This window comes from Melanerpes formicivorus, unplaced genomic scaffold, assembly GCF_026170545.1.
Source record: "Melanerpes formicivorus ecotype bairdi unplaced genomic scaffold, bMelFor1.0.p_v2 SCAF_95, whole genome shotgun sequence".
NCBI lineage: Eukaryota > Metazoa > Chordata > Aves > Piciformes > Picidae > Melanerpes > Melanerpes formicivorus.
In genome coordinates this window covers 2365859-2392817 of record NW_027142447.1, presented here as the reverse complement: position 1 = coordinate 2392817, position 26959 = coordinate 2365859, and the positions used below count along the sequence as shown (strand labels likewise).

General features: G+C 49.9%; 2 protein-coding genes across 6 annotated transcripts in view; one reads left to right on the top strand and one right to left on the bottom strand.

The window, feature by feature from the left end:
• The first annotated feature begins 1504 nt into the window (after window positions 1–1504).
• B4GALT3 (beta-1,4-galactosyltransferase 3) lies at window positions 1505–25187 on the top strand. 3 transcript variants are annotated; one of them, XM_068165965.1, is made up of 6 exons: window positions 1505–2308; window positions 13166–13401; window positions 14701–14891; window positions 16138–16260; window positions 20196–20300; window positions 25040–25187. In XM_068165965.1, exons 1-6 carry the CDS (start codon window positions 2071–2073, stop codon window positions 25134–25136), a joined length of 990 nt encoding a protein of 329 aa, XP_068022066.1. In that variant the 5' UTR covers window positions 1505–2070; the 3' UTR covers window positions 25137–25187. The 3 variants fall into 3 exon arrangements, with proteins under 3 accessions (XP_068022066.1, XP_068022067.1, XP_068022065.1); XM_068165964.1 differs by lacking the exon at window positions 25040–25187 and adding an exon at window positions 22219–23252 and having other exon boundaries at window positions 1521–2308; XM_068165966.1 differs by lacking the exons at window positions 16138–16260; window positions 25040–25187 and adding an exon at window positions 22219–23254 and having other exon boundaries at window positions 1515–2308.
• B4GALT4 (beta-1,4-galactosyltransferase 4) overlaps window positions 25161–26959 on the bottom strand; it is a 44540-nt gene continuing 42741 nt past the window's right edge. For all 3 annotated transcript variants that reach the window (XM_068165962.1, XM_068165963.1, XM_068165961.1), the window contains exon 7: window positions 25161–25828. In XM_068165962.1, the coding sequence (XP_068022063.1) occupies window positions 25687–25828 (142 nt within the window). In that variant the 3' untranslated portion in view covers window positions 25161–25686. The remainder of the gene's footprint in view (window positions 25829–26959) is intronic.

Below are 26959 nucleotides of genomic sequence, written 5' to 3'. Positions count from 1 at the left end.
GCACACTGCACTGGGTTAGGAACTGGCTGGAGGGCTGAGCCCAGAGAGTGGTGGTGAATGGTGCCACATCCAGTTGGCAGCCAGGCACCAGTGGTGTGCCCCAAGGATCAGTGCTGGGCCCTGTGCTCTTTAACATCTTTATTGATGATCTGGATGAGGGCACAAAGTCCATCATCAGTAAATTTGTGGACGACACCAAGCTTGGAGAAGGAGTTGATCTGCTGGAGGGTAGAGAGGCTCTGCAGAGGGACCTCGACAGGCTGGACAGATGGGCAGAGTCCAACGGCATGAGATTTAACGCATCCAAGTGCCGGGTTCTGCACATTGGCCACAACAACCCCATGCAGTGCTACAGGCTGGGGTCAGAGTGACTGGAGAGTGGCCAGGTAGAGAGGGACCTGGGGGGGCTGGTCGATGGTAGGCTGAACATGAGCCTGCAGTGTGCCCAGGCAGCCAGGAGGGCCAATGGCATCCTGGCCTGCATCAGGAACAGTGTGGCCAGCAGGAGCAGGGAGGTCATTCTGCCCCTGTACACTGCACTGGTTAGGCCACACCTTGAGTCCTGTGTCCAGTTCTGGGCCCCTCAGTTTAGGAAGGAGGTTGACTTGCTGGAGTGTGTCCAGAGAAGGGCAACAAAGTTGGTGAGGGGTTTGGAACACAGCCCTGTGAGGAGAGGCTGAGGGAGCTGGGGTTGCTTAGCCTGGAGAAGAGGAGACTCAGGGGAGACCTTCTTGCTCTCTACAATTACCTGAAGGGAGGTTGTAGACAGGCAGAGGTTGGTCTCTTCTCCCAGGCAGCCAGCACCAGAACAAGAGGACACAGTCTCAGGCTGCACCAGGGGAGGTTCAGGCTGGAGGTCAGGAGGAAGTTTTACACAGAGAGAGTGATTGCCCATTGGAATGGGCTGCCTGGGGAGGTGGTGGAGTCACCATCACTGGAGGTGTTCAGGAGGAGACTTGACAGGGTGCTTGGTTGCATGATTTAGTTGGTTGGGTGGTGTTGGATGATAGGTTGGACTCCATGATCTTGAAGGTCTCTTCCAACCTGGTCTGGTCCGGTCCATTCCATTCCATTCCATTCCATTCCATTCCATTCCATTCCATTCCATTCCATTCCATTCCATTCCATTCCATTCCCTCCACCACCTTCCTGAGCAGCCTAACACCTCACCGCCCTTTCAGCAGAGAATTTTTTCCTGTTGTTGGGTCAGTCCTTTAACTAGTTTACGCCTAGAAGAGCAGCACCCATCAGCATCCACCCTTACCCTTCTGCCCACCCCACAGCCCCGCTCGTCGCCGGCCGCCCTGTCTGAGGGCCGTCCTAGCGCCTGGCGCTGAGGAGAGCCCGGGGACTACCTTTCCCAGAATGCCCTTCGGCAGCAGGGCCGGGGCGGGCTCAGCCCTACTCCGTCTTGCATGCCGGGAGTTGTAGTCTCGCCAACGCAAGGGAACGGCGGGCACGGGCTGTGGTAGCGGTTGAGGCTGCGTGGAACCGGCCTCAGCGCTGCCTGGCAGTTGCGCGGCGGGGTGAGGACTCTCTCCTCCCCTACCCTGAGCTGGGGCGGAGCAGGGGAGAGCTGGTTTGTCCTGCGCGGGGGATGACTACCGGCGAGTTTGGCTGCCTTCCCACACACGGTTTACCCAGCCCCGGCCCGGAGGTGTGCCGCTCGCTGCCGTGCGGTCGGTATTCTCCCGGAGCCGCTGGCACCCCGCCGCTGGCGCTGTCTCGGAGGGCCCGTCCCGCGGCGGTAGGCGTCAAGGGGGTGTGGGAGGACGGGTGCTGCGCCTGTGCCGCTGCCCCCCTGTCCCCTCCCTCCCCTTCCACCCCCTCCGGGTATCTTCCAACGGCTTTCCCCCTCCTGGAGCCCGCTCTGCAGAGCTCGTAGCGAGGACGGATTGGGCTCGAAGCACCGTGGCGAAGCCGTGTTGGAAGAGCACGCTGCCGCCTCGGAAAGTTTGAAGAGGAGGTGGAGATCTTCGGTGCACAGCGATGTAGCCCTGAAAGGCAGCCTGCAGAAGGCGGTTCAACACCTGGCTGGGCGGATTGCGGGGCATGGGCTATCGATAAGCTATGTCCCTCTCTCGTGTCGAGAGCCCTTGCTTTCTGTGTTTTCTGTTCGTCTTCCAAGCGATCTTTATCCTGATCCTCTACCGAGGCGCACCGTCAAATGTCTTCCGTGGGTTTTTAGACTCGAAGCGGGTTCTGGACTACTCCAAAACTCACGATGTCTACACCAACCTCAGCCTCTTCACCCAAGCTCCTAATGAAGAGACGATGCCCTACTGCTCAGTGCACTCACCGATATTTGGTAGGTATGAACCCATAGTGCTTGAGATGTTGCTTTGGTACACGATTGCAGCTGAGCACTTAATAGTTGTGTAGTTCTACAACTTACCCGTTGAAAAAAAAATGCTATCCTGATGTAATGCACTGACAAAACTTCTGTTAATTAACTCCCTGCTGTTGGTGTTAATGAGGAAAAGTAGTTTACTGAGCTAAGGACCTCCAATAGTAGGGGTTTGGCCAGCAGGGTAAGGGAGGTGATTCTCCCCCTCTGCTCAGCTCTGCTGAGACCCCACCTGGAGTACTGCCTCCAGTTCTGGAGCCCCTATTCCAAAAGGGATCTGGAGGTGCTGGAAGGTGTCCAGAGAAGGGCCAGGAGGATGATCAGAGGGCTGGAGCACCTCTCCTATGAGGACAGACTGAAGGAGTTGGGGCTGTTCAGTCTGGAGAAGAGAAGGCTCCCAGGTGACCTCATTGTGGCCTTCCAGTATCTGAAGGGGGCTACAAGAAGGCTGGGGAGGGACTGCTCAGGATCTCAGGTAGTGATAGGACTAGGGGGAATGGAATGAAGCTGGAGGTGGGGAGATTCAGGCTGGAGGTGAGGAGGAAGTTCTTCCCCATGAGAGTGGTGAAGCCCTGGAATGGGTTGTCCAGGGAGGTGGTTGAGGCCCCATCCCTGGAGGTGTTTAAGCCCAGGCTGGATGAGGCTGTGGCCAGGCTGATCTAGTGTGGGGTGTCCCTGCCCATGGCAGGGAGGTTGGAACTAGCTGATCCTTGTGCTCCCTTCCAACCCTGGCTGATCCTGTGATACTATGATCATAGAATCATAGAATCAATAAGGTTGGAAAAGACCTGAAAGATCATCAAGTCCTCAAGCACAAGCTCGATGAGGAGAGGCTGAGGGAGCTGGGGTTGTTTAGTCTGGAGAAGAGGAGGCTCAGGGGAGACCTTATTGCTCTCTACAACTCACTGAAGGGAGGTTGTAGCCAGGAAGGGGTTGGTCTCTTCTCCCAGGCAACCAGCACCAGAACAAGAGGACACAGTCTCAAGCTGTGCCAGTGGAAGTTTAGGCTCGAGGTGAGAAGAAAGTTCTTCACAGAGAGAGCTGTTAGCTGTTGGAATGTGCTGCCCAGGGAGGTGGTACAAGAATGAAAACAGTACATGTTGCCAATACCAAGATACAAATTGATTAAGTTGGTTTTAAATATCATTTATATGAGAATGTATCTCAGCACCCTGCTCTTTGTGGTGTCCTTTTTGGCCTATGGTTGTGTGCTTTAGACTTAGAAGCTTCTCTTTTGGACTTAGAGGTCTGGTCATGGGTTAATTTGTAATTATGCTGGGACCAAATTACACCTGATCCTGGAGGCCTCCTTAATCTAACTGCTAAACCAGTTGATAAATGTGAAGTAAATATTAAGTCAAATCCATAAAACAGGTTTGTTGGTAGCATCTCTGGTAATAGTTCCCCACAGGCAGGAATGGATGAGTTCTCTAAACACACAGTTCCAGCTGCTTTGGGGACATCTGCTTAAGCTACTGTGTTGTGAGTTCCCTTGCCTGGTTTCCCATATTGAACAGGTTCCAGCTTATCTTAATCTTGTATCTACCTTGAAGCATTACTTAGTAGTTGCCCCACTGTACTAGGAAAGCTGATCACTGCATGTGGAGCACAGAAAGAGCAAGTGGCTGACCTCAGTTCACAGGTGGAAGTACTGTGGAAGGCCAGTGCTGTGGTTACTCTTGGGTCAAGTTGCTTGCTTCAGTTAGAGACCACTGCTGAATGCTTTGGGCAAGCCTTTTTAGGCTGAGAACATGTAACAGTGCCTGTTCTTTTGGGAAGTTCTGCCTCCAGTTCTGGAGCCCCTATTCCAAGAGGGATCTGGAGGTGCTGGAAGGTGTCCAGAGAAGGGCCACGAGGATGATCAGAGGGCTGGAGTACCTCTCCTGTGAGGACAGACTGAAGGAGTTGGGGCTGTTCAGTCTGCAGAAGAGAAGGCTCCCAGGTGACCTAATTGTGGCCTTCCAGTATCTGAAGGGAGCCTACAGGAAGGCTGGGGAGAGACTGCTCAGGATCTCAGGTAGTGATAGGACTAGGGGGAATGGAATGAAGCTGGAGGTGGGGAGATTCAGGCTGGAAGTGAGGAGGAAGTTCTTCCCCATGAGAGTGGTGAAGCCCTGGAATGGGTTGTCCAGGGAGGTGGTTGAGGCCCCGTCCCTGGAGGTGTTTAAGGCCAGGCTGGCTGAGGCTGTGGCCAGGCTGATCTAGTGTGGGGTGTCCCTGCCCATGGCAGGGAGGTTGGAACTAGATGATCCTTGTGGTCCCTTCCAACCCTGACTGATTCTATGATTCTAAGTTTCCTTCCTTCCTCTGTTGATGAAGTTAAATGAAATATGGGCAGTATGTATGTATGATGAAAGTGGGTAACTTTGGGGTATATGCCTCAGCATTTCCCTTGGAATCAGCTCTACTAAGTAAATACTCAAATACTACTAATAATACAGAACCTTTTTGCACAGGTACCAGTTGTAAAGGCCTTGGGACAATCTCTGGTCATCAGTAGCAGCAGCCCATCATCAGTTCTTCTGGGGAGGTACAATTCTGTGTTTTAGACTGAATTACAGTATCACAGGATCACCAAGGTTGGAAGAGACCTCAAAGATCATCAAGTCCAACCTGTCACCACAGACCTCATGACTAGACCATGGCACCAAGTGCCACATCCAATCCCCTCTTGAGCACCTTCAGGGGTGGTGACTCCACCACCTCCCTGGGCAGCACATTCCAATGACAAATGACTCTCTCTGGGAAGAACTTTCTCCTCACCTCCAGCCTAAACTTGCCCTGGCACAGCTTGAGACTGTGTCCTCTTGTTCGGGTACTGGTTGCTAGGGAGAAGAGACCAACTCCCTCCTGGCTACAACCTCCCTTCAGGTAGTTGTAGAGAGCAATGAGGTCTCCCCTGAGCCTCCTCTTCTCCAGGCTAAACAATTCCAGCTCCTTTGTTTTACTTAAAAAAACACAACAGAAATATGCCTGCACCCTACTTGTTTCACTCCTGATTATGATCTGCTGTCCTGAAAGGAGTAAAATGAGAAAGCTTTGGTCTTACAAGGAGAGAAAACCAAACAAAACTAGGTGTAATTCTGTGCACTGGCTGCAAACCATCAGATAAGGAATAGTGACGCAGTGGAGGAGGCAGAGTAAAATTACACTTATCAGTGCACTTTGATTTGTGAGGTCTTATCAACACTTCTGCTCGCTGTGGCCCCTGCTGAGAACAGAGGGGACTGGGAATCAGCCTGCATGTGGTGTTTCAGAGCTAAAATGGAAAGCTTGATGTTAGTTACAGACAGAAACAAACAAAACTCAGCACTGGTTAGGCCACACCTTGAGTCCTGTGTCCAGTTCTGGGCCCCTCAGGTTAGGAAAGATGTTGAGTTGCTGGAAGGTGTCCAGAGAAGGGCAACAAAGCTGGGGAGGGGTTTGGAGCACAGCCCTGTGAGGAGAGGCTGAGGGAGCTGGGGTTGCTTAGCCTGGAGAAGAGGAGGCTCAGGGGAGCCCTTATTGCTCTCTACAACTCCCTGAAGGGAGGTTGTAGCCAGCAGGGAGTTGGTCTGTTCTCAAAGGCAAGCTGCACCAGAGCAAGAGGACACAGTCTCAAACTGTGCCAGGGGAGGTTTAGGCTGGATTTTAGGAAGAAGTTCTTCCCAGAAAGAGAGATTGGCCATTGGAATGTGCTGCCCAGGGAGGTGGTGGAGTCACCATCACTGGAGGTGTTTAGGAGGAGACTTGATGGGGTGCTTGGTGCCATGGTTTAGTTGATTGGTTGCTGTTGGGTGATAGGTTGGAATCAGTGATCTTGGAGGTCTTTTCCAACCTGGTTTATTCTATTCTATTCTATTCTAAAACTGACTGAGAGGAGGAAGATAAAACCAACAACAACAAATGAGGCAAATTAATTGTGGAAGTTTTGCTGCATCCAAGTCTTGAACTGAGCTTCTGAAGCCTTTTTGCTGTTAAACACAAATCATTTGGAACATTGATACAAGTTGAGCTTAAGGAAACTGAGCACTCCTGTTACAGCTTCACTTTTACTCAGTGATACTTCCTTTGAAGGATCAGAAGTAAATGATTGCCTTTTGTGTGTGATGTGTGCATATGAATAGAAATATAAATACTTTATAAATGCCTTGATTGGTTGTTGTCATCTTCTCTCCTGGGACTGATCTCGCTTGGAAGCACATTCTGGCAGAGAGAATGATGCCTTTTAATGTTCATTTGATAAACTTCATTAAATGAGATTTCACATCCATTGTGGAGGACTCCAGTTTCCAATTCAGAGCTGCTAAGAAGTCACTGTGTCCACTCCAAAGAGTGCTAAAGGAAGTGGAAGAATGCCAAATGGCTTAAATGGTTTCCACATCAGGGCTTTTATGAAGTGCAGCACTTTTCCCACTTATGTATGTAGTAGATCATTTTGATAACTGTTTCAATGTGAGATCAGCTTGCAGCTCATCTGTCTTTTCCCAGCCTCCTTGGAGCTGCAATGTCTTGGTTCTTACAGGACTGTGGAGCAAGAATTAATGCCTAATTGCTAAACATCTCTGCCCTGGAGGAAGCCAAGGAGGTGGTGGAGTCACTGTCATTGGAGGTGTTCAGGAGGAGACTTGATGGGGTGCTTGGTGCCATGGGTTAGTTGTTTAGGTGGTGTTGGATTGGTTGATAGGTTGGACATGATGATCTTGAAGGTCTCTTCCAACCTGGTTTGGTTTATTCTAAATAAAACTAGACTCTTGCTGGCTACTGCTGCTTTTTTAATGCTTAGTAGTGTCCATTGAACCTTCTGTGACCAACAGCTTTAAAAGAATTAATAGATATTACGTGTCTTCGTCAATACTTTGAACAAAATTACTGATGTTCCCTTAAAGGTCTGCAGAAAGGGACCTGGGGGTACTGGTTGATAGTAGGCTGAACATGAGCCAGCAGTGTGCCCAGAGGGCCAAGAAGGCCAATGGCATCCTGGCCTACATCAGGAACAGTGTGGCCAGCAGGAGCAGGGAAGTCATTGTGCCCTGTACTCAGCACTGGTTAGGCCACACCTTGAGTCCTGTGTCCATTTCTGGGCCCCTCAGTTTAGGAAAGATGTTGAGTTGCTGGAAGGTGTCCAGAGAAGGGCAACAAAGCTGGGGAGGGGTTTGGAGCACAGCCCTGTGAGGAGAGGCTGAGGGAGCTGGGGTTGCTTAGCCTGGAGAAGAGGAGGCTCAGGGGTGACCTCATAGCTCTCTAAAACTACCTGAAAGGTGGTTGTAGCCAGGTGGGGGTTGGTCTCTTCTCTCTAGCAACCAGAACAAGAGGACACAGTCTCAAGCTGTACCAGGGGAGGATTAGGCTGGAGGTGAAGAGAAAGTTCTTTACAGAGAGAGTCATTCATCATTGGAATGTGCTGCCCAGGGAGGTGGTGGAGTCACCATCCCTGGAGGTGTTCGAGAGGGTATTGGACGTGGCACTTGGTGCCATGGTTTAGTCATGAGGTGTTGGGTGACAGGTTGGACTCTGATCTTTGAGGTCTCTTCCAACCTTGGTGATACTGTGATACTGTGAATGTAGGGCAGCCAGAGGTTTGGAGGCTGTAAGTCACAAGCTAACCTTTTTCCTGTGTTTCCTTGGCACATACTAGATTGAGCTTTTGAGGTATGGAGCCAGGCATCTTTGGAGTGAATGTGACATCTAGAAACACTTGAAGAATGCAGATATTGCCCTCATGAGTCACATGCTTGGGCATAAAAGGGGAAAGGGAGAAACTATTGCACACATTACTCATCTCTTCCCTCCAAATTTAGGTTTGATTGATTGTATTTATTTAGTTATTTGTTTAATTTAAGGATTATTGCTCCAGAATCTCACTCTGCAATTCAAAGAGCCTTGGTTGTATGAGAGGAAACAAAGCCCTGCCTTAGTGGTGCGACAGAAGGGAGTAATTCCCTTTGTTATGTTTTTCCTTGGAGCAGTGATCTGTAGTTGAAATTTTACATTCAAATTGCCTCTCTTTTTTTGTTTAGCATGCTGAAGCTGACATCAAATCAGCAGTTAATGCTGCTTCATTTAAATGATCTGATAGTCAGGGACTTCATAAATCTCAAAAGCAACATAATTCACCTGTTAAAACCAGTGCTGGACTGAAACATGGTGCTCTGAAAGGCAGGAGAAAAATGGGATTGTAGAATGCTTTGGGTTGGAAAGGACTTTAAAAGATCTAGCCCAACTCCTCTGCAATGAGCAGGGATGGCCTCTGTTACATCAGGTTGCTCAAAGCCCTGTTCAACCTAACCTGGAATGTTGCCAGGGTTGGGTCATATATCATGTCTCTGGGCAACATGTTCCCTATGTTAATTCTTCTATTCCATTCCATTCCAATGCTAATTCTTCCATTCCATTCCAGTGTTAATGCTATTCCATTCCATTCCATTCCTGTGTTCTTTCCATTCCATTCCTATCTTAATGCTATTCCATTCCATTCCAATGTTAATGCTATTCCATTCCACTCCTGTGTTAATGCTATTCTATTCCATTCCATTCCATTCCAGTGTTAATGCTATTCCATTCCACTCCTGTGTTAATGCTATTCTATTCCATTCCATTCCAGTGTTAATGCTGTTCCATTCCACTCCTGTGTTAATGCTATTCTATTCCATTCCATTCCATTCCATTCCATTCCAGTGTTAATGCTATTCCACTCCATTCCTGTGTTAATGCTATTCCATTGCACTCCATTCCTGTATTAATGCTATTCTATTCCATTCCATTCTATTCCTGTGTTAATGCCATTCCATTCCAGTTTTAATGCTATGCCATTCCATTCCATTCCTCTGTTAATGCCATTCCATTCCACTCCATTCCATTCCTGTGTTAATGCTGTTCCATTCCATTCCAGTGTTAATGCTATTCCATTCCACTCCATTCCATTCCTGTGTTAATGCTATTCCATTCCATTCCTGTGTTAATGCTATTCCATTCCACTCCATTCCATTCCTGTGTTAATGCTATTCCATTCCACTCCATTCCTGTGTTAATGCTATTCCATTCCACTCCATTCCTGTGTTAATGCTATTCCACTCCATTCCTGTGTTAATGCTATTCCATTCCACTCCATTCCTGTGTTAATGCTATTCCATTCCACTCCATTCCTGTGTTAATGCTATTCCATTCCACTCCATTCCTGTGTTAATGCTATTCCATTCCACTCCATTCCTGTGTTAATGCTATTCCATTCCATTCCATTCCTGTGTTAATGCTATTCCATTCCACTCCAGTGCTAATGCTATTCCATTCCATTCCATTCCTGTGTTAATGCTATTTCATTCCATTCCTGTGTTTATTCCACTCCATTCCTGTGTTAATGCCATTCTATTCCATTCCATTCCTGTGTTAATGCCATTCCATTCCATTCCATTCCATTCCATTCCATTCCATTCCTGTGTTAATGCTATTCCATTCCACTCCATTCCTGTATTAATGCTATTCTATTCCATTCCATTCCATTCCTGTGTTAATGTTATTCCATTCCATTCCATTCCTGTGTTAATGTTATTCCATTCCAGTGTTAATGCTATTCCATTCCATTCCTGTGTTAATGCTATGCTATGGGATTCCTTGATGGGGTGCTTCGTGCCATGGTTTAGTTGATGAGATGGTGTTGGATGATGGGTTGGACTCGATGATCTTTGTGGCTGTCAATGGCTCCATGTCCCAGTGGAGGCCAGTGACAAGTGGAGTCCCTCAGGGATCAGTCCTGGGACCTGTCTTATTCAACATCTTTGTGGGGGACATGGACAGTGGCATTGAGTGCACCCTCAGCAAGTTTGCTGATGACACCAAGCTGTGTGGTGCAGCAGACAGCTGGAGGGAAGGGAGGCCATCCAGAGGGACCTGGACAGGCTGGAGAGGTGGGCACAGGCCAACCTCATGAAGTTCAATAAGAGCAAGTGCAGGGTCCTGCATCTGGGTCGAGGCAATCCCAGGCACAAATACAGGCTGGGCAGTGACTGGCTGGAAAGCAGCCCTGAGGAGAGAGACTTGGGGGTGCTGGTGGACAAAAAGCTCAACAGGAGCTCTCAGTGTGCACTTGCAGCCCGCAAAGCCAATCAGATCCTGGGCTGCATCAGGAGAAGTGTGGCCAGCAGGGCAAGGGAGGTGATCCTCCCCCTCTACTCAGCCCTGGTGAGACCCCACCTGGAGTACTGCCTCCAGTTCTGGAGCCCCTATTACAAGAGGGATGTGGAGGTGCTGGAACGTGTCCAGAGAAGGGCCAGGAGGATGATCAGAGGGCTGGAGCACCTCTCCTATGAGGACAGACTGAAGGAGTTGGGGCTGTACAGTCTGGAGAAGAGAAGGCTCCGAGGAGACCTAATTGTTGCCTTCCAGTATCTGAAGGGGGCCTACAGGAAGGCTGGGGAAGGACTTCTCAGGACATCAGGTAGTGATAGGACTAGGGGGAATGGAATGAAGCTGGAGGTGGGGAGATTCAGGCTGGAAGTGAGGAGGAGGTTCTTCACCATGAGAGTGGTGAAACCCTGGAATGGGTTGTCCAGGGAGGTGGTCGAGGCCCCGTCCCTGGGGGTGTTTAAGAGCAGGCTGGATGAGGCTCTGTCCAGCCTGATCTAGTGTGGGGTGTCCCTGCCCATGGCAGGGGGGTTGGAACTAGATGATCCTTGTGGTCCCTTCCAACCCTGAATGAAACTATGAAACTATGAAACTATCTTGAAGGTCTCTTCCAACCTGGTCTGGTCTGTTCTGTTCTATTCTGTTCACTGTGGCTAGTGATGGTAGAGTCATCATCACTGGAAGTGTTTAAGAGGAGGCTGGATGAGGCACTTGTTGCCATGGTTTAGTTGATTAGATGGTGCTGGGTGATAGGTTGGACTTGATGACCTTGAAGGTCTTTTCCAACCTGGTTTATTCTATTCTAGACCTTTTGGGCAGCATGAGAAATGGGATCAGTCACTGTTCAGACCAACCTTCAGGAAATGCTGAGTGTTCCTTGAGGGGGGGTGGGGAGGAAAGGACACTTCTAGTGAATAAAAAACCCCAGCCCAAAAAAGCAGTGGAAGGATGTTGCTTCCTTCTGTGTCAGTTAAACAGGATGTGGGTGCACAGAGGCTCAGTTGGTTGTGGTTAGAATCGTAGCAGACACTTGAACGTTGGATGGGCTACAAGGAGCCATCTTCTGGACTCACCTGCTTAAATACTCACATTAGACTTCCTTTCCCAGCTCAAATGACAGCTGCTAAAAACTGGGCCTAAATAGTTGCCCTTTTTCTCTTGAGCTTCATTGTTTGGATTTTTTGAGAGAATGCTTGATTTCAGTCATTTAAGAGGCACTCTTACTTTACCAGCTACTGAAAACTTGCTGTCAGCCTGCTGTAGCATTAAATGTGAGCTTGAATGAAAAAAGAAAATCCTACTTAACTATTCAAAAACCAAAGCAAAGCCACCAAACCCTGGTCTCTCAGGCTCCTGATGCAAACAAATGTTTTGAGTAGTGTGGCCTGCAGAGGAGTCATGCTTAAAGCTGTCATTTGTCAGCTTTTCACTGTGACTTAGGTGAAGGCTTGTTCTTAGTTCATTTAATTAATCCTAGAATGGCTTAGGATGGAAGGAACCTTAGAGATCATCCACATCCAGCTGGCAGCCAGTCACTAGTGGTGTCCCCCAGGGATCAGTGCTGGGCCCCATCCTGTTTAATATCTCTGTTGATAATCTGGATGAAGGGGTTGAGTCCACCATCAGTGAATTTGCAGATGACAGCAAGCTGGGGGCAGGAGTTGATCTGTTAGAGGGTAGGAGAGCTCTGCAGAGGGACCTTGCCAGGCTGGACAGATGGGCAGAGTCCAAGGGCATGAGACTGAACACATCTAAGTGCCAGGTTCTACACATTGGCCACAGCAACCCCATGCAGTGCTACAGGCTGGGGTCAGAGTGGCTGAAGAGCAGCCAGGCAGAAAGGCACCTGGGGGTACTGGTTGATGGTAGGCTGAACATGAGCCTGCAGTGTGCCCAGGTGGCCAAGAAGGCCAATGGCATCCTGGCCTGCATCAGGAACAGTGTAGCCAGCAGGAGCAGGGAGGTCATTCTGCCCTGGACTCAGCACTGGTTAGGCCACACCTTGAGTCCTGTGTCCAGTTCTGGGCCCCTCAATTTAGGAAAGATGTTGAGTTGCTGGAAGGTGTCCAGAGAAGGGCAACAAAGCTGGGGAGGGGTTTGGAACACAGCCCTGTGAGGAGAGGCTGAGGGAGCTGGGGTTGCTTAGCCTGGAGAAGAGGAGACTCAGGGGTGACCTTATTGCTCTCTACAACTACCTGAAGGGAGGCTGTAGCCAGGAGGGGGTTGGTCTCTTCTCCCTGGCAACCAGCACCAGCACAAGAGGACACACTCTCAAGTTGCACCAGGGGAAGTTTAGACTGGATGTTAGGATGAAGTTCTTCACTGAGAGATGTTGTTGGCCATTGGAATGTGCTGCCCAGGGAGGTGGTGGAGTCACCATCCCTGGAGGTGTCCAAGAGGGGATTGGAAGTGGCACTTGGAGCCGTGGTTTAGTTGTCAGGAGGTGTTAGGTAATAGGTTGGACTTGATGATCTCTGAGGCCTTTTCCAACCTGGTTCGTTCTGTGATTCTGTGCTGAGCCTAACACCCTCTGGTGTGGAGTCATGAGCAGGTGAGCAGCAGTCAGTGGTGGAATTCATCCTGTGTGCTGTTGGCTGTTCTGTGGTAGGGCTGCTGCCTTCAGCAGTAAATGTATGTAGCCAACCTGATCACTTCGAATGACAGCTGAGAAACATCACTGATTTCTTTGCTTTTCTTTTTTCCTGTCTCTCCTCACAGTTGGTCCATTAACCATCACCTTCAGGGTGCTCCCTAGTGAGAGGCTGATCATCAAGAAGAATCCTTTTGTTCAGGCGGGGGGCCGCTACAGACCGCCGCACTGCTTGGCTCGCTACAAGTCAGCCATCCTGGTGGCCTACAGCAACCAGGAGCAGTACCTGCGCCATCTGCTCTACTACATCCACCCCTTCCTGCAGCGCCAGCAGCTCAGTTACAGCATCTACTTGATTCAGCAGGTAAGTCTGAGTAAGATGTCTCTGCTGGTGTTGCTGAGCTTCCCCTAGTTATGGGTTAGGTTCTGAAGGCGGCGTGTGAATCCTCTGTGGAACTAGAGGAGAGGCTGAGACCAGGCTGGATGAGGCTCTGGCCAGCCTGATCTAGTGTGAGGTGTCCCTGCCCATGGCAGGGGGGGTGGAACTAGATGATCCTTGTGCTCCTTTCCAACCCTGAATGATACTATGATACTATGAGGGAGCTGGGGTTGTTTAGCCTAGAGATGAGGAGGCTGAGGGGAGACCTTATTGCTCTCTACAACTACCTGAAGGGAGGTTGTAGCCAGGTGGGGTTTGGTCTCTTCTCCCAGGCACCCAGCACCAGAACAAGAGGACAGAGTCTCAAGGTGCACCAGGGGAAGTTTAGGCTGGAGGAGAGGAGAAAGTTCTTCACAGAAAGAGTAATTGACCTGGTGCAGCTTGAGACTTTGTCCTCTTGTTCTGGTGCTGGTTGCCTGGGAGAAGAAACCAACCCCCACCTGGTTACAACCTCCCTTGAGATAGTTGTAGACAGCAATAAGGATAGAATAGGATAGGATAGGATAGAATAGAATAGAATAGAATAGGATAGATAGGATAGAATAGAATAAAATGGGATAGAATAGGATAGGATAGAATAGAATTAACCAGGTTGGAAGAGACCTCCAAGATCACTGAGTCCAACCTATCACCCAATACCATCTATTCAACTAAACCATGGCACCAGGTGTCTCATCCAGTCTCTTCCTAAACACCTCCAGGGGTGGTGACTCCACCACCTCCCTGGGCAGCACATTCCAATGGCCAATCTCTCTTTCTGTGAAGAACTTCTTCCTAACATCCAGCCTAAACCTCCCCTGGCACAGCTTGAGACTGTGTCCTCTTGTTCTGGTGCTGGATGCCTGGGAGAGGAGACCAACCCCCACCTGGCTACACCCTCCCTTCAGGTAGTTGTAGACAGCAATAAGGCCTCCCCTCAGCCTCCTCCTCTCCAGGCTAAACAACCCCAGCTCCCTCAGCCTCTCCTCACAGGGCTGTGCTCCAAACCCCTCCCCAGCTTTGTTGCCCTTCTCTGGACACCTTCCAGCAACTCAACATCTTTCCTAAACTGAGTGGCCCAGAACTGGACACAGGACTCCAGGTGTGGCCTAACCAGTGCTGAGTGCAGGGGCAGAATTGCTTCATTATTCAGTGGCATAAGGTGGGGTTTTTACTGACATCAATTGCAATGGAGGGTTAGCAGCTCTGTGGATTTGGTGAAGCAGTGGAGGTTTTCTCTTGCAGGTGGGCAATGGCACGTTCAACAGAGCCAAGCTTCTGAATGTTGGTGTCCGGGAAGCCCTGAAGGATGAAGACTGGGACTGCCTCCTCCTGCACGATGTCAACCTAGTGCCTGAGAATGATTACAACCTCTATGTTTGTGATGAGTACTATCCCAAGCACATGGCCAGTGCCATGGATAAGTTCCACTACAGGTAAGTGCCTTCCTCTACTGTCCCTGCTCATTGCAGGGGGGTTGGACAAGATGGCTTTCCAGGGTCCCTTCCAACCTGATGCATTCTGTGATCCTATTCTCATTGGTGCACTTTCTGCATGGAACTATCTATGGGGGCAGTGAAAGAGACAACCTTGAAGGGTGTTTTTTGTTTGTTTTTGCAGTAGTGACCGCCCCAGAACAGGCTGTTCTTGGCCTAAGCATGCAGCCTTGAACTGTTCCTTGCCTGCAGTTCCACTGTTAGCTCAGCTTTGCAAATGAGTGGCTGATTGCTGTTTGCCTTTCCGAAGTATAGGGTTGGATTATTGGGTCATGTGGGAGATGCATCAGGAACAGTGTGGCCAGCAGGAGCAGGGAGGTCATTGTGCCCCTGTACTCTGGATTGGTTAGGCCACACCTTGAGTCCTGTGTCCAGTTCTGGGCCCCTCAGTTTAAGAAGGACATTGAGGCTCTTGAGTGTGTCCAGAGAAGGGCAGCAAGGCTGGGGAGAGGCCTCAATAACAGCCCTGTGAGGAGAGCCTGAGGGAGCTGGGGTTGCTTAGCCTGGAGAAGAGGAGGCTCAGGGGAGACCTTATTGCTCTCTACAACTACCTGAAGGGAGGCTGTAGCCAGGTGGGGGTTGGTCTCTTCTCCCATGCAACCTGCACCAGAACAAGAGGACACAGTCTCAAGCTGCACCAGGGGAGGTTTAGGCTTGAGGTGAGGAGAAAGTTCTTCCCAGAGAGAGTTGTTAGCCATTGGAATGTGCTGCCCAGGGAGGTGGTGGAGTCACCATCCCTGGAGGTGTTCAAGAGGGGATTGGATGTGGCACTTGGTGCCATGGTTTAGTTAGTCAAGAGGTGTTGGGTGAGAGGTTGGACTTGATGATCTCTGAGCTCTTTTCCAACCTTCCTGACTCTCTGATTCTGTATGGGATAGGATGCAGGTATTTGTAACTGCCCCAAAATGGGAGTTTCAAAACCACCTTTACTTTGGTGTGCTGGAGGGGAAAGGCAGGGGGTGGGGAATGATGGAGGGAATGGAACATGCTGACATGCTGGGAACAAGACTGGTGTTGCTATTTTGGGAGGTTGGCATTGTCATGGTAATGTCTGTTAGGTGCACAATGAATGGATGTGTGACTTGGCTCCCATTGTTAGTTTGTGGGGGACTGCTGCTAGCATATTAGCCTGCATTATTAATGTGGGGGGCTTTCTCCCCCTTGTTTTCTGGCTTTTCTCTTTCAGTCTGCCATACAAGTCATTTTTTGGAGGTGTATCTGCTCTGACTCCAGACCATTACATGAAGATGAATGGTTTTCCAAACACATACTGGGGCAGTGGTGGTGACAATGATGACATTGCTACAAGGTACTCCTGCACAGAATAGGCTTAAAATAGAAGCAGACTGGCTGGTGAGACAGGGAGCATTACGCTAAGAAAGGAACTAAGATGCTGTCTCTCTGTGTGCTTGTGGTGTCATGAGAGTCCAAAACACTGCTGATTAATGTCAGAAGATGCTCAGAACCTATGAATCCAAACATTGTGTGCTGAGAGGACAAAGTGTTCCTCAGACTCTGGAGGGCAGAATGTTACTTCATATCCTTGGGCCTTCCCTCGCTCTGGAGTGCATCCAAGGGCTTGTAAGCACCAATAGCTGACAAGCTGACTCCATTGACATTATCAGCCCCAAGGGAGGGAAGGAATCTGCAAGCCTGATGAATAACAAAACCAAGAGGGTACTTAGCAATTCTCAGACAGTTGGGAATTGAAGTGATGTTAAGTGCATTTGGGTTGCTCCAGGTATTACCTAATCACCAATACTTGGAATTAAAGAACTCAAACTTCTGTCTGCAGCAGTGGGTGATGGAGAAGCCTGTGTGCTACTGCAAGTCTGATAGCAAGAGCTGATGGTTTTTTTCATGTACTTAGTTGCCATGGCAGCAACAGACTACAGAAAGGAGTATAATGAGTTTAGTTCTAGGTACTCTGCCTAATGCAGATTCTTAGAGTACAAAATCATGGCTGTAGAATAGAATAGAATAAAGCAGGTTGGAAGAGACCTTCGAGATCATCAAGTCCAACCTATCACCCAACACCATCTAATCAACTAAACCATGGCACCAAGTGCCTCATCCAGTCCCCTCTTGAACACCTCCAGGGATGGTGACTCCACCACCTCCCTGGGCAGCACATTCCAATGGCCAATCTCTCTCTCCATGAAGAACTTCATCCTAACATCCTGTCTAAACTTCCCCTGGTGCAACTTGAGACTGTGTCCTCTTGTTCTGGTGCTGGGTGCCTGGGAGAAGAGACCAATCCCCACCTGGCTACAACCTCCCTTTCAGGTAGTTGTAGACAGCAAGAAGGTCTCCCCTGAGCCTCCTCTTCTCCAGGCTAAGCAACCCCAGCTCCCTCAGCCTCTCCTCACAGGGCTGTGCTCCAGACCCCTCCCCAGCTTTGTTGCCCTTCTCTGGGCACCTTCCAGCAACTCAACATCTTTGTTCAGCTTTACAGTTGTAATGTGCACCTTCATCATCCAGGACTGAGGCAGGATCACCAGCAGTTTACAAAATGAAACTGGCAGTGAAGGCCTTGTGTGGTTTTTGGTCTTGCACAGTGTGATAAGTTAGCCAGTTGTGGTGGCACGTTCTGCTGGCGGCCTGTAGGAGTCTTTTACAAAGCAACATTCTGCTGGGGATTGGAAGTTGGATTTTCTACCACTGGATTCCTCCTCCTCCTCCTTTCAGAGAAAGCTAACTAAAAGGGTGTGTGATTGTTCAGACATTCAGCCTTTACTAAAGGAATGGAATGCCAGGAAAATAGATCTTAACGTTAGGCACAACAGTTGTGGGTCTGTTCAGCTGTCCTTAGTAGAACTTCAGCAAGTACTGTGGTTTTCAGTACCATGGTAGAGAGGGATGCCAGTTACAAGTAGGAGTGCCCTGCCTTACACAATTCTCTCATGGCAAGTGTGTCCTGTAGATTCCAAACTAGCCTTGGGAAGGGAAGTAAATCATCTGTTGCTCCTCTGAAAACTTAACACTGGCTGAGGGAGCTGGGGTTGCTTAGCCTGGAGAAGAGGAGGCTCAGGGGAGACCTTATTGCTCTCTACAACTACCTGAAGGGAGGTTGTAGCCAGGTGGGAGTTGCTCTCTTCACCCAGGCAAGCAGCACCAGGACAAGAGGACACAGTCTCAAGCTGTGCCAGGGGAGGTTTAGGCTGGAGGTTAGGAAGAAGTTCATAGAAAGAGAGATTGGCCATTGGAATGTGCTGCCCAGGGAAGTGGAGCCGACATGGTCACTGGAGGTGTTTAGGAGGAGACTGAATGGGGTGCTTGGTGCCATGGTTTAGTTGACTAGATGGTGTTGGGTGATAGGTTGGACTCAATGATCTCAAAGGTCTTTTCCAACCTGGCTAATTCAGCTCTATTCTGTTTCATATAATGGTTTCAGTTCAATCCTGAATGGAAAAACTCTTAACAGCAAAGCTAGGTTAGTGGTTTTGCTTTGAAGGTGCAGTAAGCTTCTGCTCAGAAAACAAGAAACCTTGTCTAAAACTTATTTCAAACTAAGTGTGTCTTGCTGTCAGTGCAGTGTTGTTGTGACGCCTCTTAGATGTGCAAACATTTCCAGCTCTGCAACCTCTTTCAGCTCTGTAACACTCCTGCTTCAGTGCAGCCTGCTGCTGTACCAGCTCTCTGCAGAAGGTAATCAGATGTTGCAAATGTGCCAGTTAGATAACCTCAGCTGATCAAACACTCCTTCCTTCCTGCACAGGAATGTTCTCTGCACAAGAGCTGCCCTGTGATACCAGAGCTCTGCTAGCCCTGGCGCCGTGGCAGGCGCTTGTTGTGCATAAACCCAGGGAGGTGGCGTCAGCAGTGGGGTGCTTGAAAGTCACCCCCCAAAGCTGTTCTTAGCGACTCTGTTCTGGAATTCTGAGCCTGCAGTGTGCTTTTGTCTTCTCTGTCTGCGGCTGAGCTGCTCACAGCTAGGGGTCTGGTGCCTGTATTTATCACTAATCTGTAATGAAGCCTGATCTCTAATCAGGCAATTGCTCAGAGGGCCTTAATCTGGAGCTGAAACTCAGGACTGGCTTGCTTTCACAAGCTGCAGGTTTGGGCTCATTTGGGGTTTTTCTAAGTTTAGTTGATGCACCCCTAGGCAGTAAGGGCTGTGCTCTTACAAGGAAGTGAAAACAATACTGCTGCTTTGTCAGAGTCCTGGGAATTGTTCTCAAATGCTCTGTATAGAATAGAATAGAATTAACCAGTTTGGAAGAGACCTCAGAGATCATGGAGTCCAACTTACCACCTAACACCATCTAATCAACTAAACCATGGCACCCAGCACCCCATCCAGTCTCTTCCTAAACACCTCCAGGGATGGTGGCTCCACCACCTCCCTGGGCAGCACATTCCAATGGCCAATCTCTCTTTCTGGGAAGAACTTCCTAACATCCAGCCTAAACCTCCCCTGGCACAGCTTGAGACTGTGTCCTCTTGTTCTGGTGCTGCTTGCCTGGGAGAAGAGACCAACCTGCTCCTGGCTACAACCTCCCTTCAGGTAGTTGTAGACAGCAATAAGGTCTCCCCTGAGCCTCCTCTTCTCCAGACTAAGCAACCCCAGCTCCCTCAGCCTCTCCTCACAGGACTGTGCTCCAAACTCCTCCTCAGCTTTGTTGCCCTCTGGACACGTTCAAGTGTCTCAATGTCCTTCTTAAATTGAGGGGCCTAGAACTGGACACAGTTACAGTATCACAGTATAACTAAGGTTGGAAGAGACCTCAAGGATCATCAAGTCCAACCTATCACCACAGACCTCATGACACCAAGTGCCACATCCAATCTCCTCTTGAACACCTCCAGGGATGGTGACTCCACCACCTCCCTGGGCAGCACATTCCAATGACGAATGGCTCGCTCGGTGAAGAACTTTCTCCTCACCTCGAGTCTAAACCTCCCCTGGCACAGCTTGAGACTGTGTCCTCTTGTTCTGGTGGCCTAACCAGTGCTGAGCACAGGGGCAGAATGATGTATGTTGTTCATCCCCTGCTTGCTGTACCCAGCTCTTTGTACCCTGCCAAAGCAAGCTGCAGATGGGAGCTTTCTTGCCTTGCCCAGTCAGAACCTACTAGAGAACAGCATGCAGCATTGTGGCACTGAGCTCACTCCTGTCAGCTTCTCCATTCTGCTCTGATTGCATTCACACTGAAAATCACCTTTAACTTTTAACTTTGCCATAACTGAGCCTCCAAGCAGCCCCTGTGTGCCTAAGCAAGCATTTTGGTTGTTGTCTTACAGAATCCAGCTAGCAGGAATGAAAATAGTCCGGACCTCGCCTCAGCTGGGACGCTACAAAGTGATGGACTACAATGAGCAGGCAGAGACACAAGATCCTTGGAGAAGGTAACACTTCTGGGGTTGGCAGTTAGGAGGCTACCCTTTGACTTGTTGCAGGTTGACTGTTGCCATGATCTTCCTCAGGAAGTTTACTTACTGCCACCACTTCTTCCTGCTTTATTGGGGTTTTCTCTTACTTCAGTGTGGCTACTGAAAAAACCTCCCAAGGCCTGGAGTCAATCATCGGTACGTTTGAAGATGACACCAAGCTGGGGGTAGGAGTTGATCTGCTGGAGGGTAGAGAGGCTCTGCAGAGGGACCTTGCCAGGCTGGACAGATGGGCAGAGTCCAAGGGCATGAGATTGAACACATCCAAGTGCTAGGTTCTGCACATTGGCTACAGCAACCCCATGCAGTGCTACAGGCTGGGGTCAGAGTGGCTGGAGAGCAGCCAGGCAGAGAGGGACCTGGGGGTGCTGGTTGATGGTAGGCTGAACATGAGCCAGCAGTGTGCCCAGGTGGCCAAGAAGGCCAATGGCATCCTGGCCTGCATCAGGAATAGTGTGGCCAGCAGGAGCAGGGAGGTCATTCTGCCCTGTACACTGCACTGGTTAGGCCACACCTTGAGTCCTGTGTCCAGTTCTGGGCCTCTCAGTTTGGGAAGGAGGTTGAGTTGCTGGAAGGTGCCCAGAGAAGGGCAACAAAGCTGGGGAGGGGTTTGGAACACAGCCCTGTGAGGAGAGGCTGAGTGAGCTGGGGTTGCTTAGCCTGGAGAAGAGGAGGCTCAGGGGAGACCTTCTTGCTCTCTACAACTACCTGAAGGGAGGTTGTAGCCAGGTGGGGGTTGGTCTCTTCTCCCAGGCAAGCAGCACCAGAACAAGAGGACACAGTCTCAAGCTGTGCCAGGGGGAGTTTAGGCTGGATGTTGGAAAGAAGTTATTCATAGAGTGATTGCCCATTGGAATGTGCTGCCCAGGGAGGTGGTGGAGTCACCATCATTGGAGGTGTTCAGGAGGAGACTTGATGGGGTGCTTGGTGCCATGGGTTAGTTGTTTAGGTGGGTTGGATTGGTTGATAGGTTGGACTCGATGATCTTGAAGGTCTCTTCCAGTCTGGTCTGGTCTATTCTATCCTATCCTATCCTATCCTGCACCCAGCTTTCTCCTAGTTTTCTCCTGTTAAGGATGTGGGCTAGCTAGGGAGCTCACTCCTATCAGATTTAAGTATCAGATGATTAAGGGGATAAAACTTTTCCCATAAAAAGATACTGCCTGCTTTATCAGCAGGGAGAGTTCATTTTGAAGAGGCACTTCCTTACAATTTCCCTCCAATAAAACCTGGCTCTCCAATCTGTCTGGATTTACAGCATGCCATTAAACTAGTAGAGAGCTGTGTGTTAGTTTGAAGACGTGAAGCAGGTGCTGTGAGTTACCTTAGCAAAGACCCAGTTTTACATGGAAAAGCTGGAGGAGGGTGTTGGGTCAAGTGCTGGTGGCAGCTTCTGCTACTAACAGTGCTGACTTCCCTGTCATCTCAAACCTCAGGTTTCCATAACAACCCTGCCTTACAAGCTACCTACAGCAGCCTGTGTACAGCATTGCTGCCAGCCTCTCTCTGGCACTCCCAGGTCTCTCTAAACTGCTGCCAGATTCACTGGGGGCTTTTTTGCACCCAGTTGTCCCTTCACTGGACTTCCTGTCAGATGAGCTCCTAGTCCAAGTTGTCCCCTCACTGGACTTCCTGTCAGATGAGCTCCTAGTCCAAGTTGGCCCTCATTTAGAATCCTCAGTATGAATTTATTCCCAGCTGTGTAGACTCATGAAATGCCTTCTCTCTAGTCTGTCCTAAGTGAGAATTTTCTTGGGGCTTCCCTGCTAGTAGCTTTCTTCTGCTAAGCCTTCTGGGGAAGTCTTTGATCTGCAGCCTCAGCTGCTCTCCTCACTTTTGTTCTTCTAGCTAACTGCAGCTTTTCTTCCTCCTTCAGGCCTGCTCCCCACCACAACACCAGAAAGACATGGAAAGATGATGGAATGAATTCATTAGAGTTCAAGCTCCTTTCCAGGAGGAAGCATCCTCTTTATACCAACATCACTGTGGACATTGGCTATGTTCCCCCCTTTTCTTGAGAGAATTGCAACACAAGCAGAGTTGGGGGCTCAGCAGGGCAGTGTGTGTGCTTGCACTCAGCATCCTGTTGTGGAGCCTGCACCACCTGAGCCCAATCCTGGTGTTGGTCATGCAGTTCACTTTTCTTCTGACAGTTTTAAGAGTGGGAAGAGAAGGCTTCAGGACTAGGGTGGCAGCTGCTAACCAGACTGTGACTTACTCTGAAACTGCCAGAGCACTGTACAACTAACTACTGAGGTAGCCCTCAAGGGCTGAAAGTCTCCTTGACAGTAAGTGACCCGGCTTTGCAGGGAGATGTGTTCCATAGCTGGGTAACTTTGTCCTGCTTTGTGTGCTTAAGTGTTCATTGGGATGCAAGCCATGCTGGCAGATGGGCCTCTCAAGGGCTGTGTTTTGGAGGTGTTGAAGCCATTTACAGTTCTGTAAATACCTTTTGTGAATCTGACTAAAATAAGTTAACTCACAGGCTTGGGTTAAGAGTGCCAGAATAGTTAATAAGAGTATAAATAAAGGAGCAACTTGCCTTTGACTATACAGAAATAGAGCCTCAGGCCTTGGGTTTATTTCTAGCTTGATCCCTCACTGTTAAAATGTGGGGCTTGTGTAGTCCTAGGTAATTCAGGCTGGATGTGACCTAAGGCTGTCACCTAGCCTAACCTCCTGCTCAAAGCAGGGACATCAGCCCAGTATTTCAGCTCAAACCTTCATTACCTTTCAAGGTTGCTCTGCCTCCAACATAAAATACTTCTGAGAAATGAAATACTGGAGGAAAAACTTAAACATGTCAAGAGGGGAGCTGTGCCCCTGAAGGGGCAACAAGGCTGGGGAGAGGCCTTGAACACAAGCCCTATGAGGAGAGGCTGAGGGAGCTGGGGTTGCTTAGCCTGGAGAAGAGGAGGCTCAGAGGAGACCTTATTGCTCTCTACAACTTCCTGAAGGGAGGTTGTAGCCAGGAAGGGGTTGGTCTCTTTGGCCAGGCAACCAGCACCAGAACAAGAGGACACAACCTCAAGCTGTGCCAGGGGAGGTTTAGACTCGAGGTGAGGAGAAAGTTCTTCACCAAGAGAGTCATTAGTCATTGGAATGTGCTGCCCAGGGAGGTGGTGGAGTCACCATCCCTGGAGATGTTCAAGAGGGGATTGGATGTGGCACTTGGTGCCATGGTCTAGTCACGAGGTCTGTGGTGACAGGTTGGACTCAATGATCCTCGAGGTCTCTTCCAACCTTAGTTATACTGTGATACTTACCTGACTGTGAGACTGACAGAGTGTGCCCCAAACCTTGCCCCTTCTGGTGTCTGTCTTCTATAAAGTCAGTCAGCAGCAGTGCAGCCCCAGACTCATTGTTTTGCAAGTATGACAGAGGGTGGTTTTTGCATGTTACAGGTAGATACCAGAAGTCCCTGCTCTCTGAAACAGCTGCAGCTGTCCCCTTCACTCCCTAGAACTTAGAACTTCAGTCTCCTTTCCAGTTAGAATAACATGTCTACCCCCTAGAAGGCCATGCTTCAATGTTAAGGCAAACAGAAGTTGCCTTTTGTCAGGGAATTCTTAAACATTAGAATAGAATAGACCAGGTTGGAAGAGACCTCAGAGATCATCAACTCCAACCTCTCATCCAACACCATCTAATCAACTAAACCATGGCACCCAGCACCCCATCCAGTCTCTTCCTAAACACCTCCAGTGATGGTGACTCCACCACCTCTCTGGGCAGCACATTCCAATGGCCAATCTCTCTCTCTTCTCTGGACACCTTCCAGCAAGTCAACATCTTTCCTAAACTGAGGGGCCCAGAACTGGACACAGGACTCAAGGTGTGGCCTAACCAGTGCTCAGTACAGAGGCACAATGACTTCCCTGCTCCTGCTGGCCACACTATTCCTGATGCAGGCCAGGATGCCATTGGCCTTCTTGGCCCCCTGGGCACACTGCTGGCTCATGTTCAGCCTACTATCAACCAGCACCCCCAGGTCCTTTTCTGCTTGGCCGCTCTCCAGCCACTCTGACCCCAGCCTGTAGCACTGCCTGGGGTTGTTGTGGCCAATGTGTAGAACCTGGCACTTGGATGTGTTCAATCTCCTGCCCTTGGACTCTGCCCATCTGTCCAGCCTGTCAAGGTCCCTCTGCAGAGCCCTTCTACCCTCTAACAGACCAATACCTGCCCCCAGCTTGGTGTCCTAAAAGACATTAAAAAGCATTATCCTAAAAGAACCTCTCCCAAGCCTGGCATCTACCTTGCAAGGGATGCATATCCAACAAGCAGAGGTCAGGCCACTGAGGTGTAATGGAGCAAGGACAAGGCTGTAAGCAAGAGGCTAGCAGAAATCCTGTAGCACAGTGGTTGACAGTTTGTTACCACAGAATCACCAAGGTTGGAAGAGACCTCAGAGATCATCAAGTCCAACCTGTCACCACAGACCTCATGACTAGACCATGGCACCAAGTGCCACATCCAATCCCCTCTTGAACACCTCCAGGGATGGTGACTCCACCACCTCCCTGGGCAGCACATTCCCACAGACTTTTCAACAGTCTTCTGAACCAAGTACCACAAACAAGAGCCTGGCCCTCTGTACAGGTCTGCACTCTTAACAGTGTGGCCCCAAGCAGGCATAGATGGGGACAGGAATTTCTCTCCAACTAAGCTTTCCTGCATTTCCTTTCCCATCACTCCAGAACAGCACACAGCTTGCAGCCTGCTGCAGAACCAAGAGTCTCCTTTTGCCACGGGACATGTTCAGCAGTTCCACAGCAGGGGGAGCTGAGCTCATGAAGGAGATATGAGGAGAAGCCTGAATTCAATGGACTGTGTTTATTGAGAGATTCAACATGTCCTTTTATTGCCATTCCCTCACACAGCAGCAGTTTCTCTCTCAGTTTTTTCCACAAGCCTAAAAAGAGGCCAAGCTTTTCCAGCAAGCTTGTAGTTGGTGAAGAAGAACTCTGCTTTTAATGAGAAAACCTTGGCCTATGTCTTTTGAAGTCACAAGGCAGCCTTCCCCCTACAAAAAATACAAAGGTTAGGAAGAGTTGCAAGAACAACTTTCTTCTTCCAGGAGATTTTCATGGGAGCAGCCCAAACAAGGACACTTTTGCAACTGTCCCAGCAGAAGGTGCATAGAAGAATGTGAAGACCTGTCCCTTGGCTCAGTCCAGCTCTCTAGTCCTCACCCAAGGCAATTCTCAACAGAACTCAGCAGACACTGAAGGCAATCTCTTTCTGTGCCACTGAAGTATGCTGGAGTGCTGGGAGTCAGCTGCTGTACCAGCGAGCACAACCCCCACCAGCTGCCATTTCCCATAGTCTGTGTGGTGTCTTGTCCTTAGGAGATCTGGGGCCCCTTGCTGAGGTCTACTGTGATGTTGACATACAAAGGGTTGTGTTCCACTGAGAGCAGCTGATAGGAACAAGAGCTCAGCCCATCCCTTTTCCAGGTTTTAGATACCTGACGGAGAAGCTTCATCCTGAGGACAAAGAGAACAAAAATCTTCAGTAACAGGCAGGGGGAGAGGAGTTCTGAGCTCTTTCCCCCTGCTAGTGAACTTGGAGGCAGAGCTACTGCCATTGTTTAGCTAGTGGGAAGGTCAAATGATGTTCTTCCTGTCCTCAGGAGGGGCAGAAAAGCCCTTTGAATTAATCTCTCTGAAATCACATGCTCAGATCACATCCATGTAACACTCCAGCTTTGAGAGTGTCTAAGGAACCCCACCCAGATGCCCTGTGCAGAACAACAGCTGCACTCCAGCTTTGGGAGCGTCTAAGGAACCCCCCCCAGATCCCCTGTGCAGAACAACAGCTGCACTCCAGCTTTGGGAGCGTCTAAGGAACCCCCCCCAGATCCCCTGTGCAGAACAACAGCTGCACTCCAGCTTTGGGAGCGTCTAAGGAACCCCCCCCAGATCCCCTGTGCAGAACAACAGCTGCACTCCAGCTTTGGGAGTGTCTAAAGAACAACACTCAGATCCCCTGTGCAGAACAACAGCTGCACTCCAGCTTTGGGAGCATCTAAGGAACCCCCCCCCAGATCCCCTGTGCAGAACAACAGCTGCACTCCAGCTTTGGGAGTGTCTAAAGAACAACACTCAGATCCCCTGTGCAGAACAACAGCTGCACTCCAGCTTTGGGAGCATCTAAGGAACCCCCCCCCAGATCCCCTGTGCAGAACAACAGCTGCACTCCAGCTTTGGGAGCATCTAAGGAACCCCCCCCAGATCCCCTGTGCAGAACAACAGCTGCACTCCAGCTTTGGGAGTTCCTAAGGAACCCCCCCCAGATCCCCTGTGCAGAACAACAGCTGCACTCCAGCTTTGGGAGTTCCTAAGGAACCCCCCCCAGATCCCCTGTGCAGAACAACAGCTGCACTCCAGCTTTGGAAGTTCCTAAGGAACCCCCCCCAGATCCCCTGTGCAGAACAACAGCTGCACTCCAGCTTTGGGAGTTCCTAAGGAACCCCCCCCCCAGATCCCCTGTGCAGAACAACAGCTGCACTCCAGCTTTGGGAGTTCCTAAGGAACCCCCCCCCAGATCCCCTGTGCAGAACAACAGCTGCACTCCAGCTTTGGGAGCATCTAAGGAACCCCACCCAGATCCCCTGT